At 41.4% G+C, this 14354-nt stretch overlaps 1 protein-coding gene across 1 annotated transcript; it reads right to left on the bottom strand.

Annotated features, from left to right (window-relative positions):
• Positions 1–247: 247 nt before the first annotated feature.
• Positions 248–14066, bottom strand: LOC141520702 (perforin-1-like). The gene is made up of 3 exons (XM_074232460.1): positions 14043–14066; positions 6200–6761; positions 248–3436 (listed from the first exon to the last, which is right to left on the bottom strand). The coding sequence occupies exons 2-3, from the start codon at positions 6754–6756 to the stop codon at positions 2311–2313; spliced, it is 1683 nt and encodes a 560-aa protein (XP_074088561.1). The 5' UTR covers positions 6757–6761; positions 14043–14066; the 3' UTR covers positions 248–2310.
• Positions 14067–14354: the final 288 nt, after the last annotated feature.

Here is a 14354-nt window from a genome sequence, read left to right on the forward strand (position 1 = left end):
AAATTAAAATTCCCCATTTAAACAACAAATTAGAAATCCTAAAAATTAAAGGTGAGATTAATACAACTGAATATATGAAAACCATTGAGTTAATAAATGAAACTAGCTTTTATGAAAAAAATCATCAAAGTAGACAAACTATTAGTTAGTATGCTTTAAAAAAGAAAGAAACCAAGTTAGTGGTATCAAAAAATGAAAACAGTGACTATGTCACTAAGGAAGATGAAATCAAAGCAAATTTGGGAGGTATTTTGCTCAATTATATGCCAATAAATGTAACAATTGAAATTAAATGGAAGAATGTTTACTAAAATATGTTACCTAAATTGATAGAAGAAATAAACTAAATGAATCTATTTTTAACAAAAAAGAAATTGAATTGGACATAAATGAGCTTTCTCAAAAAAAAAAAAGAATCGGGGGCGGCTAGGTGGTGCAGTGGATAAAGCACTGGCTCTGGAGTCAGGAGTACCTGGGTTCAAATCCGGTCTCAGACACTTAATAATTACCTAGCTGTGTGGCCTTGGGCAAGCCACTTAACCCCATTTGCCTTGCAAAAAAAAAGTATTAAAAAAAAAGAATCAGAACTAGATGGATTTACAAGTGAATTGTCCCAAACATTTAAAGATCAACTGATACTATTATTATATTATTTAGAATAATAGCAAAAGAAGGGGTTCTAATAAACTCCTTTTATGAGACAAGTATGGGACTGATACCCAAACCAAAAAAGAAGAAAAAGAGAGAAAGAAAATTATGGATCAATTTCTTTAATGAACATGGATGACAGGAGATGACAGCAATGTAGCACAAAGATTATACATATGGTCTAAGTGGGATTTGTACCAAGGAATCAGGAATGGTTTAACAAAAGGACAACCTATCAACCTTTTCTCTTTTAGTCAGTTTAAATGACAGTGGGATTCCCCTAATCTTTTTCTTTTCTCTCCCCTTACAGTCTTCTTTTAAGTTCATGGATCCATAGCAGAACCTTCCCTAGTCTTTCTGACTAGCTGGACTTGCTTTATGACCTCTGATGATTAGCAGGTCTAGAAGGGACACAAGGATCACCTTTTCATATTAAAATATGAAGCTAGTTTACTCTTGTTTAGATTCTCATGGCTGCCTTATTAGAGGTCTTTAATTTGAATGCTCAATTTTCAGGAATGTTGTAGGGGACATTCTTCTTCAGGTATTCTTTGGATTAGATGGTCTAGGAGACCATCCCTGGTGCTGGTAATCTTTGTTATGGAATCACTTCAGATGGTTAGGATTGGAGGCAGGGGGATTGCATTTAGGACCTCCCAATGTAGATGCTCCTTTAGAACAGGTACTGTTTTGATTTATATAGGAAGTACTGGAAAAATTGATTGAATGAATGTCTCTTGAAGGCAGAGAAATCTGACAAACCATGACAAAAGTTATTCGATTGGCTCAAAAGGCATTTTGAAGCACCTACTATGTGTGAGACATTGTTTTAGGGGATAGGTATGCAGAGATAAATAAAAAACAGTCCCTGTCTTTGAGGATGGCAATTGATGGTCAAGAAAGCAGTGAGCTAAATAGATAATATCATCTATACCTAGAGCTTAGAAGCTAGTTAGCAAGAATAATTCACCAGGATAGGAAATGACAAGATGGTGGTCTGAGATGAGCCCCTGCTCTCCCCGATCCCCACTCTGCTCCACGGGAATGCAGTGCCCCTATTCCCCCAATAAAATGAGGTCATGCTTTTTGGTTCTTGTTCTGGGAACAAAAATTCCTAGGCATGGCTCTGAATAAGCATTGGATTTTCATCATTTTGATTGACTTTTGTCAGTTTGTCAGGTTCCTCTGTCTTCAAAAGACATTCAGTTCAATTTACACTTTTTCAGTAACCCAAATATGCATAGGCTTACTCATCCCTAGAATGGGATAACAGCTCTTTCCAAGGGGGATTGCCCACACCTCTCAAAGGAAGAGTCCATTCCTATCCTACCAGTATCAGGATTGGATGAGAACTCATTGGAGGACAGTTTGATGTTAAAATAGATGATCATGATTACCAACTAAGCAGAATACTGAACGTAAGTCTGGACTTTTGGAATCATCTGGTCCTACTCACTAATTTTTAAAAATGAAGAAACTGAAGCACAGCGAAGTTAAGTGATTTGTTCAAAATAACTCAAGTAGTAAGGAAAAGAAGTGATATTTGAACACAAATCTCTTCTCACTACAAATTCACTGCTTCTCCCATTGTACCGCACAACTTTTTAGTCTACTAAGATTTGAAAACAATCCTCCCCATATTTACCCCTCTTTTGGGGACTTTTACCACACAGCTCCACTTCGGTTTCCAACTGGTTCCCCAAGAGCTCCACGAGGGGCATACTCCAGACAGTTGACCCCTGTGAGTTGGGGGCCACATGTCACTTGGTAATGGAACTTTAGGGCACCACGTTGGAAGTGGCATTGCTCCCACTGTCCTCCTACCATTGGCTGATAGTCACAAGAGCCCAGAAACTCATCATTAAAGAGGTCTTTATCCCATACCTGTACTCTCAAGGGTGCATCCATCACCAGCTGTACAGTCCCAAAGTCCATCTTTGTGTCCCACTTAGGATTGTTGCTGTTCCATATCACAGGTGTCCTCAGCTCCTTGTTTCCAAAGAAGGCCTTGATATAGGCATCAGTTGGGGTGAAGATATCTCCCCGCAGTTGGATGGCACTGAAGCTGCTCACCTCCAGATGGGCCAGTCCCCTCTCCCTGGGACAGCAGTCACCATTGGTGAAGATGGATGCCTGGCACACACATTGGCATAGGTCTCTGGAGTTTTTCTTCTGCCCTGGTGGGCAGGGTTTGTTACAATCCTGCCACCGGGCTCTGCTGTTCACATAATGGCTCACAGCCTGTTTTAATTCCTCTCTCCAGGGATTCTTAGATTCCAGTAGAAAATGTAGGGGCTCCAGGGCATAGGACACCAGTCCAGGCTTACTAGAAAGTGATTTTGTCCATTCTGAGAACTTTGTAGACCCATCTTGATCTGAGAAAAGCAGTTCAGATGATCCCCCTTTCAAGACCCCTCCCTCTACCTCCACTTTGCGCTCACTGTAGGTGTTGTGGAAGGAGACCTTGATGTTGTGTTTCTTCTTATCTTCCTCACATTTCTTGATTTCTGATGTGGGAACAGCAACACCCACAGTCACGGCTGCCTCCACTTGGAGGCAGGCACTCACCTCATTGGACTTGAGCCCATCTAGAGCCAACTCACATGTACGAAGGGCAGTAATATCTGTGGCCCGACCCCCCAACTCCACTGACTTGAGAAAGTGGGTGCCATAATTGTTGATGAACTGATAATAGTCAGCACTAGTGGAGGTGTTGAATTTGTGGGGCAGAGACTTGAGAGCTTGAAGGAACTCTTGAGTCAAGGGGGGTCGCCGTACTAGATGAAATCTGTGAGTGAAAAGGAAAGCCATCATAGACTCTTAGAGATAGACATGAGCTGTGGATTGTTTAAATATAATCTTATAGATCTAGAACCAAAAAGGGATCTTAATAGTCATCAAATATAATTTTGGTTCCTTTTTTAAAGATGAGGAAATTGAGATGCAGAGTGGAGAAATGTTTAATTATGTGATAATTGAAAAAGTCAAGATTCAAACTTGGGTCTTCAATTCCAGCTTCAGATGTCTTTCTACTAGTTCCATGCTTAGGTGTCTTCTATTCCCACGATCTTTATTCTCCTCTGATATGGACCAAATAGCACTGGATTTAGAGCAGACATCGGGAAAGTTATTTCTTTCCCTCTGAGCCTCCCTTTCCTCATTTATTAAAGAATGAGACTGTACTAGATCATCTCTAAGCCTCCTTACAACTCTGCCCCCAAATGGTCATTTGGCTCCTGTTGGGTCATGTTAAGTGTTGGGGAACTCATGATTTCTTCATGTAACTTACCCCACTTTTGAGTAGTTCTAGTTGTTAGGAGGGTTTTGTTTTTGTTTTGGTTGTATATTGAGATGACACCACTTTCCTATTACTTGTCTGACTCTACTTTTCAAGGTTTTTCATGTGGCTTAAAGTTGAACAAACCTATTTTCTCTTTTTTTATGATTTTCATATGAATCTGCAAATACTTGATGATGGTGACAATGAAAAATCTCCTGATAAAAAAAAGAAAATTTCTCTCTTTTCTCTCTCTCTCTCTCTCTCTCTCTCTCTCTCTCTCTTCTTTCTTTCTCTTTCTTTCTATTCTTCTTTCTTCTTCTTCTTCCTTCTTCACCATCTTCCTTCTTCTTTCTTTTTTGTGCATTTAAAGTGACTTGCTCAGGATCGTATAGATTGAAAGTGTAACATGTCTGGGGTCAGAGATGAATTGGGGTTTTCCTGACTCCCATCCAATATGGCACCACTTAGTGTCCTTCAACTGTCTCCTATCCTGGTTGTCTTTTTCTGGGTATGCTTCAGTTTGTTAACATCTTCTCTAAGATGTGCTACCTAGAACAGCACTAGATGTGGTCTGACCAGGACAGAGGACAGTGGGATTATCACTTCCATTTTTCTAAATACTTTTATGTATTCTCTTCCTGATTTTGATTATTATCATTATCACTTGCTTCTGCCTCTTAGTCAAGAATGAGTCCCTGCTTATAGTAGGTGGTAGAGTAGATAGAGCACTGAATTCAGGAAAATTAAAACCACAGGAAACTGAGAACACCAATTTGGGTAAAAAAACTTGAATTTGGAATATAGATGATCTGACTTCCCCACATCAAATGACCTCCAAGAATGAGATCTGAGAATGAAGTAAGACTGCAGGGCAGCTGGGTGGCCCATGGATGGAGCGCTGGGCCTGGAGTCAGAAAGACTCATTTGTCTGAGTCAAATCTTATACTTTCTCTGTGTGGCCCTAGACAAATGATTTCACTCCTTTCATACTCCTTCTCCAGCGCTGTAAAATGGGTTTAATGATAGCACTTACTTCCTGGGGTTGTTATGATGACCAAAAGAATAATCTTCTTGCCTGGAACTTCCACCTTGTGCCCTGAAGGTCCCAATGAGTAGTTCTTTGTTCACTGCCACATCATGGTCTCCAGTTCAGGCCCAATTCTCTTCCCTCCCCAGACTTTATAATCTGCTGACAGCCTGTGGCAGTAGCTCCTGTTGTTTTAATTCTCCCCATTCCCAGCCCCCTTTCATTTACAGAAACTGGAATCTAGTCACCTCAGTCAGTGTTTCTAGAAAATTTATGCCCTTCTATCCAATTCTGGCTCCACTTTGAGGCCTTGTAACTTCTGAAATCCAAATATTCCTTCTATTCTCATTCTCTTCTCTGTAGTTTTATGTCCCCCTGGCTCAGTGGGTAGAATGTCTGCCCTTTGAAAGCAAGGAATGCCTTCGTTTTGGGATTTGTTACCCTTTGCTTGGCAGCTCTATGGTTTCCATATCCAGATCTATGTAGCAAGCCCTAATCTCTGCCCTCAACTCTAGACTCAGACTTCTAACTGCTTATCTCAAAATGGTCAGTCCATTGGCTTCTTAAACTCTACATATTCAGAACAGAACTCCCCCCCCCCCACCATCCCCACTTCTGAATGACCTTATTACTGTCAAGACACCATCATCCTCCTCCCAAGTCATCATCCAAGCCTGCTCCTCCCTCTCCCTTACCTTCCACATCTAATCTGTTGTCAAAAGCTGCCAATTTTACTGGAGTGACATCTCTATATCTTGTACCTGGACAGTTCTAGTATTTGGCTTGTTTGTGCAGAACTGCTTATATTTTGTCTCCCCCAGTAGACTGTGAGCTCCTAGAGATTGGGATGGCCTTTACCTTTACTTAGACTGTCACAGTCTGGCATAGAGTAGGCACTTAATAAATGCCTGGCTTAACACTGCTTGGTACACGGTGTTTCCTAAATCTTCCTTCTCCCTCCCTCCCTCCCTCCCTCCTTCCCTCCTTCCTTCCTTCCTTCCTTCCTTCCTTCCTTCCTTCCTTCCTTCCTTCCTTCCTTCCTTCCTTCCTTCCTTCCTTCCTTCCTTCCTTCCTTCCTTCCTTCCTTCCTTTCTCCCTTCCTAGCATCCAATGGTTATCTGTATAAGAGGCAGCTGTCAACTCTCATTCAGATGACACTCTTTCCCCTGTGCCCAATGGTCTTTGTTCCTTCTATCCTATGGTCTGGCCTCTGTGTAGCCCACCCCACCTTCCCCTCCTCCTACCTGTAGTGACCACACTGCACCGTGTCGATGGTAAAACTGTACTTGTCCTGTTTGGCCTTTCCAGCTGCAAAATCGACTTCCTTAGAGTGGGACGCAGCCACAGACATTTTGATATTGATTCCAGGCTTGGGCCGGATTTTCAGGCCCTGCTTCCAGTCATTCTGGATCTTCTTGGACATCTCAGTGGCCACTTCTACAACAGAGGAAGCTTCTGTCTTGACTATGTTTCTCTCACACATGGTACCCTGAGTGTGCCAATCAGTGATGGCCAAGGGAAGGCGTTGGAGCTGGCCCTCCTGTAGATCATTGTAGCACAGGGTACAGGTGCCATCTGGATGCTGAAATTTGTGGGTATCCACAGGGAAGTAGCCTGTCCGGCGGAGAGTGGTGACATCCATGCCCTCCCCTGCCAGATCCCAGCCGGGCACAAAGCCCTTTTGGTGGTGACATTCCTCCTGAGTGGCTGTTTGGCAGTGGGCAGCTGTGGGCCTGGACAACTGGAGGACCATGTGAAAGATGAAGAAGATGAGAAGGGAGGCGGAGGAGGGCCACATCATCTTGCCTGCAGAGAGAGGAAGGAGGCTGTGAAGAAGCTCAGAGCCACTGAGGAATGGGTATAGTCAGACAGGTTCTTCTGTCTGCTGACTGAGGACAGTTAGCTCATTATCAGAGCTTTCATTTGAAGGAATGAATTATTTGGCCAATTGCAAGGGAACCTGCTGTAGGAAGATGGCAAATCCATGTCATTCTTATGCATAGAATGTCTATCTTAGGACACATAATAAAGAATGTTTAGCTAGAAGTTTCTATAGAACATTGAGCATCGATAGAGAGGGAAGGTACCTCAGAAGAGAAAATTAGAGCTCAGAAGGCCCTTAGAACTTTTAGAGATAGGAGGGACTTTAGAACATAAAGTATAATGTCAGAGCTGGAGAGACTTTGTGAATACAGAATGCCAAAGATGGGATGATACTTAGATCATGGGACTCTAGAACATAAAACTTAAAGAGTCAGAGTTGGAGAGATCTTTGAAAATATACAATATCAAAGATTTAATGGGTTTTTGATTATGGGACTCTAGAAGAGAACATTCAGTGTCATAGCTGGAGAGAATGTCAAAGATGGAATGGTTCTTAGATCATGGAACTCTAGAACATAAAACTTAGTGTATCAGAGGTGGGAGGGACCTTTAAGAATACAAAATGCCCATCAGAACTGGGAGAATATAGAATGTCAAAAATGGAATGGTTCTTAGATCAAGGAACAAAAACTATCAGTCCTGGGAGATTCCTTCAAAACTAGAATTTCAGAGACAGGGGTACATATGTCAGAGCTGCAAGAACCTGAGAACACCAATTTGGGTAAAAAAACTTGAATTTGGAATACAGATGATCTGACTTCTCCACATCAAATGACCTCCAAGAATGAGATCTGAGAATGAAGTGAGACTGTAGGGCAGTTAGGTGGACCATGGATGGGGCACTGGGCCTGAAGTCAGGAAGACTCATTTTTTCTGAGTCAAATCTAATCTGAGATACTTACTGGCTGGGTGAACCTGGCCAAGTGACTTAATTCTGTTTGTCTCTGGTTCCTCAGCTGAAAATGAATTGGAGAAGTAAATGGCAAAGCCCTCCAGTGTCTTTGCCGTGAAAACTCCAAATGGTGTCCCAAAGAGTCAGACATGACTGAAATGACTGAACAACAATATGAAGTAAGAAAGCTCTCTCTTTTTGAACACCCACAGTAGAACTTTCAAATTCAGTTGAGTCTTTTCTCCTTCCATTACTCAAAACATTTTGAGAGACTCTCTTTGGGAACTGCCTTCATATTGTATCATATAATAACCAATAAAAGTAATAGGATAGGGATGGCGACTGAGCTGTGATTTCATTATGGAGGGAATTCATGAGTAAGGAAATTCCCTCAAACTATGCAATATATAATTTCGAGCCTCATTGTCTTTGATTCCCTATCACCTCCCGTAATGGCCAGCCAAAGATAGATGCTTTAAAAAAAGTTTTACTGAGAGATTGAGAGATTTTGAAGGTAGATATACTATCTGGAAACAAAGTCATTTTGTAGCTGGTGAGAGCTAGAAGGGGATAGGGACAGGTTTTATACCTCCAAGTCACAGCTGTCCGATTTAAATAGGAACTGGGGGCTACGTTCTATTGATTTCATAAACGATTTCCCAAATACTTTAATCTGGTCTACCTCTGCTGTAAGTGATGTAATTTTAAAGATCTGGAACAGTAGGAATTCAGAAGAAAATCCCACAAAAGGCTTTTGAGCAGTGTCATTTCTGGTAGAATAGATATTTGGCCCGATAACATTCAGTTGGCTGTGTTGCTAACTAGGACAAATTGATTTCCTGGTGGTTTCCTTATCCAAAGAATGGCACAACCTACCTCACTGGGTAAGGAAGGTACTTTGTAAGCTTTCTTGTTGTTGCTTTGTTATTTTTCAATTTTTTTTCTGACTCTTTGTGACTTTATTTGTGGTTTTCCTGGCAAGGGTAGAGGACTACTACGTCATTTCCTTCTCCAGCTTATTGTACAGATGAGAAAACTGAGACAATCAGAGCTAAGTAACTTGTCCAGGATCATACAGCTAGAAGTGTCTGAGGTCAGATTTGAACTCTGGTCTCCTAGTGATCTATGCACTATGGTGCCACTCAACTTTCCCTTGAATGGTAGAGAAATGGGAGCCCTGATTATTTCTAATGAGAGTGAGGAGTAAAAATGGACAGCCTTGATGGTACCCAAAATATCAAGAGAATTGGAGAACTTCCCCCCACCCCAGCATGTTGAGTGATTCTCCTGTGGAGAATTTATGGGAGGACATGGACCAGAGGAGCCCAGGACAAAAGTCTATGGACAGTTTAGGATCTATCTCACTGAGAGATAGCAACAGACATGTAAGTGTTTATAAATCAGCTCTCTGGACCAAAAAAAAAGTGTTTGCTGCATTATTAACTTTTTCTCCATCACTTTCTTAAATCTAAACAAAAATAATAATAAAAAAATCCAATGAGCCATGCCCTGATTGTACTGTTTGTGGATTTCCAAGGTCTAAATGCTCACACTGAAAATTTAACAACTGACTCCAAAACACCCTCCAGGGAGCACCCACTTCAGTGGGAACATCTGGCATGTTTGTTTAAGCATTAGTCTTATAAATGGACCTGTGTGATTGTAATGACCAACCTTGGTCCCAAAGAAGACATGCAAAAACTCCCTCCCTCCCTTCTTTACCGAGGAGGGACATTATAGGTGTGGCACAGTGCCTCTACTGTCAAACTTGGCTGAGGATATGCTGCTTAGTTTAATTGACTTGCTTTTTGTCCCTACTATTTTTTTGTTATTTGTTATAGGGAATGTCTTCCAGGGTAAGGGATTGGGGGAGGGACATATTTGGAAATGAAGGGGAAACTTCTAGATGCCAGCACTGGTGATGATGATGATTAACATCATGATCTTGTAACTTTATGTTTGCAATGGGTACAAAAGTCTGAAACTAGAGACCAGTAAAGATGCCCATGTATGACTATGATGTTTGACCATCAGTTTTTTTGTCTCTGTTCCTCCCCCCCCCAAAAAACCCCTATCTCATTCTCATAGCTCAACAGAACTAACAGCAGCCTGAGGACTCAGCTTTGACTCTTATTCTTTTTGTCTCTCATTCTTTAAAGCAGATGGAGTGTTGGGGCCATGGTCTTGAGCCTAGGGCATTAGAACATGGAGCTTAATTCTATATGTGGGAGGTATTCATGTAGAAGAGTGATTAGAAAGAACCCCAGATTTGGAATCAAAAGATTTGGGTTCAGATTCTAATTCTGGCCCTTCTTATGACCTTTCTATTTTTTTTTCTTTTTGTAGTTTTTGACCAGGCTATGGGATTTAGTGAATTGCTCCAGGTCACACTGCAAATATTATCTGAGGCTAGATTTGAACTAAGATCTTTCTGATTCCAGAGCTCTATCTACTGTACCACCTAGCTGCCCCTCTTATGTCCTTTCTTAGTCAGTCTCAGTTTCCCTTCTCTGACAAAAGACCTAGATGGACTCTAGATGGACTCGAAAGTCTTTATCATTGATTATTCCATGATTCTGTGACTTGTTCTGCTTGGTCCCAACAGAAGGAAAGATGAAATCTAATTCAGCTCCATAATAAGGAAGGGTTAGATTTCTAGCAGTTGGGGTTGTCCCTCAATGGATTGTTTGGTGAAGTGAGTGGAAATCTTCAAGATTCAATGCTGAGTTTTCATGATTCTATGAGAAGGGACTTTGTTCTGGGAAGGGACCTGAGCTTATGAGGGGAACTAATGGTTTGGAAAGGGAATAATCTTAAATAGTCTTTTTTGGCAGCCAAGACAAGTAGTTCAAAACATAAACTAGCTGGGCCAAAAGCATGAATTGAGCCATCTGGTCCATTTTGCAATTCATGAAGTGAAAATAACATAAGAAATAACTAAGACAAATTGAGGGAAGTGTTTATGTGTGGAATTAGTTCCTATAGAGACTTCCAGCTATTCAAGGTGAGCATGTTAGTTTTCAAACTCTAAATTGTAATGCTCTTGGGAAGAGAATTATTATGTTCATATGGAGAAATTTGGTAAGAATAATGAATTTAATATTGAAAATAATTTAATTTCAGAGATCCTTTTCACAGGCAGACTCTGGTTCTGGGAAGCCATGAAAACAAAGCAGCCAGAATCAATTGTTTTAATCCTGACAAGGTCTGCATTCTTTTGCCTGCATTGGGTGAAGGGAATGGGTATAAAGAAGAATAATGAGATATAAAGAAGGTATAAAGAAAAATAATGAGATATCTCCAAGACGATACAATCAACTTAGCCATTCCCACAGGACTTAAGGACACCTGGGTTGTGCTTGAATGGACACAGCTGGTATGATTGTTGTATTGTCCTGTAAATTGGGCTTGTCCTGGGAAGATTACTTAATACCCCCCCCCCAAATGATTGTTCTATGATCCACTAACCTTCTCCCTTTCCCCTGATGATCATCTATCTATCTATCTATCTATCTATCTATCTATCTATCTATCTATCTATCTATCTATCTATTTCCCATGATGATCACATATCTATATCTCTCTATCTTATCTGACTGCACAACAGAAAGGGGGAACTCCTACCAGGAGAAATCTCACAATTTGCAAATCAGTTCCTTGCAACAAAAGGAATTAGTAAGCCACTACCTATTTATTGGCACTTTTTCTCTGCCAGCTCTGTCACACAGAGGTTAGAGACTGGCTCAGTAAAAATTCGGTTAACACTTTAATATGAAGTCGTACTTGTCCCACCCTAGGCATGGCTCAGGGATGGGGCAGAGGCTTATGGAAGTGACAGATAAGGAAATGCCTCAACTTGAGAATCCAGGACTGGATAAAAGCCTATTTAGAGAATTCTAGAATCTCAGAGCAGGAAGGAGCCACAAAGGGCATCTGGGCTAACACATCCATTTGAGTAAGACAGCAGCAATTCATGGATGTCACATGTGGGGCCATCCTCAAGGAAATTTATGACCCAGTTCATTAATTCAGCAAAATATAGGTAGTTAATATATGCTGATTACTTTTCTGGGTTCAAGTGAAGGGGGTCTGATGCTGACCTGAATGATCTTAGCCAAATCACTAAGGGCCACTAGGCCTTACTTTCTTTCCTTTTCTATAAATGATGAGATTGGCCCAGATGATCTCAAAGGTTGCTTTCATCTCTAAAGCTTATGATTCTAAGAAGGTTTAGTCAAGACACAATTTCCTGTTCTCAAAGAGTTTATCAGGAGTATAAGGTTCAAGCACAGATCACAACATTGAAACATATCTTATGATAAGTATTTTTTGGGGGCACTGAGTCTGTGGTTTTCTAAGTGTAGGGACTGGTAAGAAAATCCTTTCTATTACTGGCCTAGTGAGTAAACTCCCCTTAACTAGACCCATCAGCAAATATCCTGTAATACAATTTTAGAGAACTTAAGGATGCTCTAAACCAGGGCTGTCCAACCTTAGGTTATCTTAGGGCTGCATTAAAATGAAATAATTATTGGAGGGTCGCACCCAGAACAAGAAATACAGTACGCTATTATAATTGTTCATTTGTAGTCTTACCTTAGTTAGGTTTGGCAAGAGCTATGAAAAGTCCACGGGACTTTTAACTTCTTAGAAAGTGGGGGAAACTTGCATCATCAATAGGACAGGCACAAAAACACACAAAACAACAAAATGACAACAGAACAGCATAAGGGTAGATGCATACCAACTAGTTTGCATCATACAGATGAAATGCATCCTATGGATTGACTGAAAATTCTGGGTGATATGTTCCATCCCTAATATTGCTTAAAACCACCAAAGAAAATTAACATCAGTGAAATTGTCTATTAGTGATAGTATTAAAAACATCTAATATATATTCCATGTAAATTATTGTTTTATTTTTTTGCTCTGAAAATTGAAGCCACAGGTGGGCTACATAAACTTGTACTGCGGGCCGCATCGGCTGGTGGGCTATATTTTGGACAGACTTGCTCTAAATCTCTAGCCTTAGAGAATGAGTTGGTACCATTTAGAGATGAAGTCAGTGGATCAACACCTATTGTTTTATGTAATCAGGAATTGTTCTGAGCTTAGGAATACTAGGAAAGGCAAACCAAAATACCGCCCCCCCCCATACCAAAAATGAACTATCACTGTCCCTGGCCTCAAGAAGCTTACAATTGAATAGGGAAGACAATGTGTGGATATTTCCAGAGTTTGTGGAAGGTCATGACAGAGACCAGACAACAGAACTGGCAGGATCTCCCACAAAAGGGAATTAAAGAATTAGAGCTTGAGTAGGAAGAGAATCCCAGGTATGTGGGACAAACTAGGGGAGGAGAGATGGAGTGTCTGTAAGTGGAGCTGGATAACAATACACACAGAGGGGATAAGAATGAGAAGATGGGGCAGGTAGGAAGGACACAGATTGTGAGGAAACCTGGGTGCCAGACTTCATATTTGATCCCAGAGCAAGATCCATAGAGTTCAAGGAGGGCAGGAATATGAGATAAGTGAGGTTTGTCTATGAGCACATGCCTTCCCTTAGGGTGCCCATAGCCCTCCTATGTCTGGGCTGTCCCTGGTATCTTCACCTGTCTTACCCCACTGGGCACCTGACTTTTCTCCTGATTTATCCTGGAGTCATCCCCTCGGGGCTCTGCTGGGTGATAGAAACCATGAGGATGCTTCCATGTTAGTGGTGGCAGCTGCCATGGTAGTAACTCCATTAGAAAGAATGAATCCAGATCATTCTCATTTCTTCAGGTTTGGAAATTTATTTCACAAAATCTCCTTTCTCTCAGCCCTAGGAGGCTGAGGGCAATTGTTTTCATTTTATAAATAGAAAAAGGAGTCTCTTTTGCCGGGCAATTGGATAGGGGAATTAATATAGTGCTGATTCTGAAGGGAAGGGATTTGTGGAAGTTATGGTGAGGGTGGTGACTGAGCTCTTAAAGTCACTCTATGGAGGGAGCTGGAGGTCAGCCCCTTGGGAGTCTTTTTGGGTTGCCCCAAGGATCACAGGCTCCAGAACTGATATGAGAATTCCAGAGAATATCCAGTTCAGTCCTCTCCTTTTACAGATGTTTTCATCTGAAACCCAGGGAAGTGAAAGACTTGCCCAAGGTGCCCCAGATGGTCAGTAAAAAGCAGAGCTGGATCTCTAGATCTGATACTTTGCCTTTTTAGTAGGAGTTGGATCTCAATGGGACACCATGAAGCTCAAGGACCAGTTCCCACATCCCATCCCCTTCATACCTTAGGCTTCTGTCTCCTGGTGGCCTTACCTGAACCAGCTGCTGATCCTGACCTGCAGGGTCACCACCTCTCTCTGACAGGGCCTTTTCTAATGGTCCTTCAGTGACGTCACCCTTCCCATCCCTGTAGAGAGGCTTACCACATACTCTGTCACCCAGGTAACCAGACCCATCATTTCTCATTCTTCTCCTCCCCTAGGGTCTGTGGTTGGTTCTCCCTTTCCTCTCGCCTTTCTTCTTTTACAACCTATCTCCTGTTTGGATAGTCCAAGAGAAAATAAACTAAGAATTATCAGCTGCTTCCATTTTTTTAAAGTGCAGTTTCCTCTAATGTGGATGCCA

The sequence above is a fragment of the Macrotis lagotis genome, chromosome 4 (assembly GCF_037893015.1).
Source record: "Macrotis lagotis isolate mMagLag1 chromosome 4, bilby.v1.9.chrom.fasta, whole genome shotgun sequence".
Lineage (NCBI taxonomy): Eukaryota > Metazoa > Chordata > Mammalia > Peramelemorphia > Peramelidae > Macrotis > Macrotis lagotis.

What these genes read in the sequence shown, in the direction of transcription:
- LOC141520702 (XM_074232460.1), bottom strand. Translation starts at nt 6,756, where the DNA reads ATGATGTGGCCCTCCTCCGCCTCCCTTCTCATCTTCTTCATCTTTCAC. An exon ending in GTGCAGTGTGGTCACTACAG is followed by an intron (nt 3,437 to 6,199) that starts GTAGGAGGAGGG and finishes TTTCACTCACAG; the next exon opens with ATTTCATCTAGTACGGCGAC.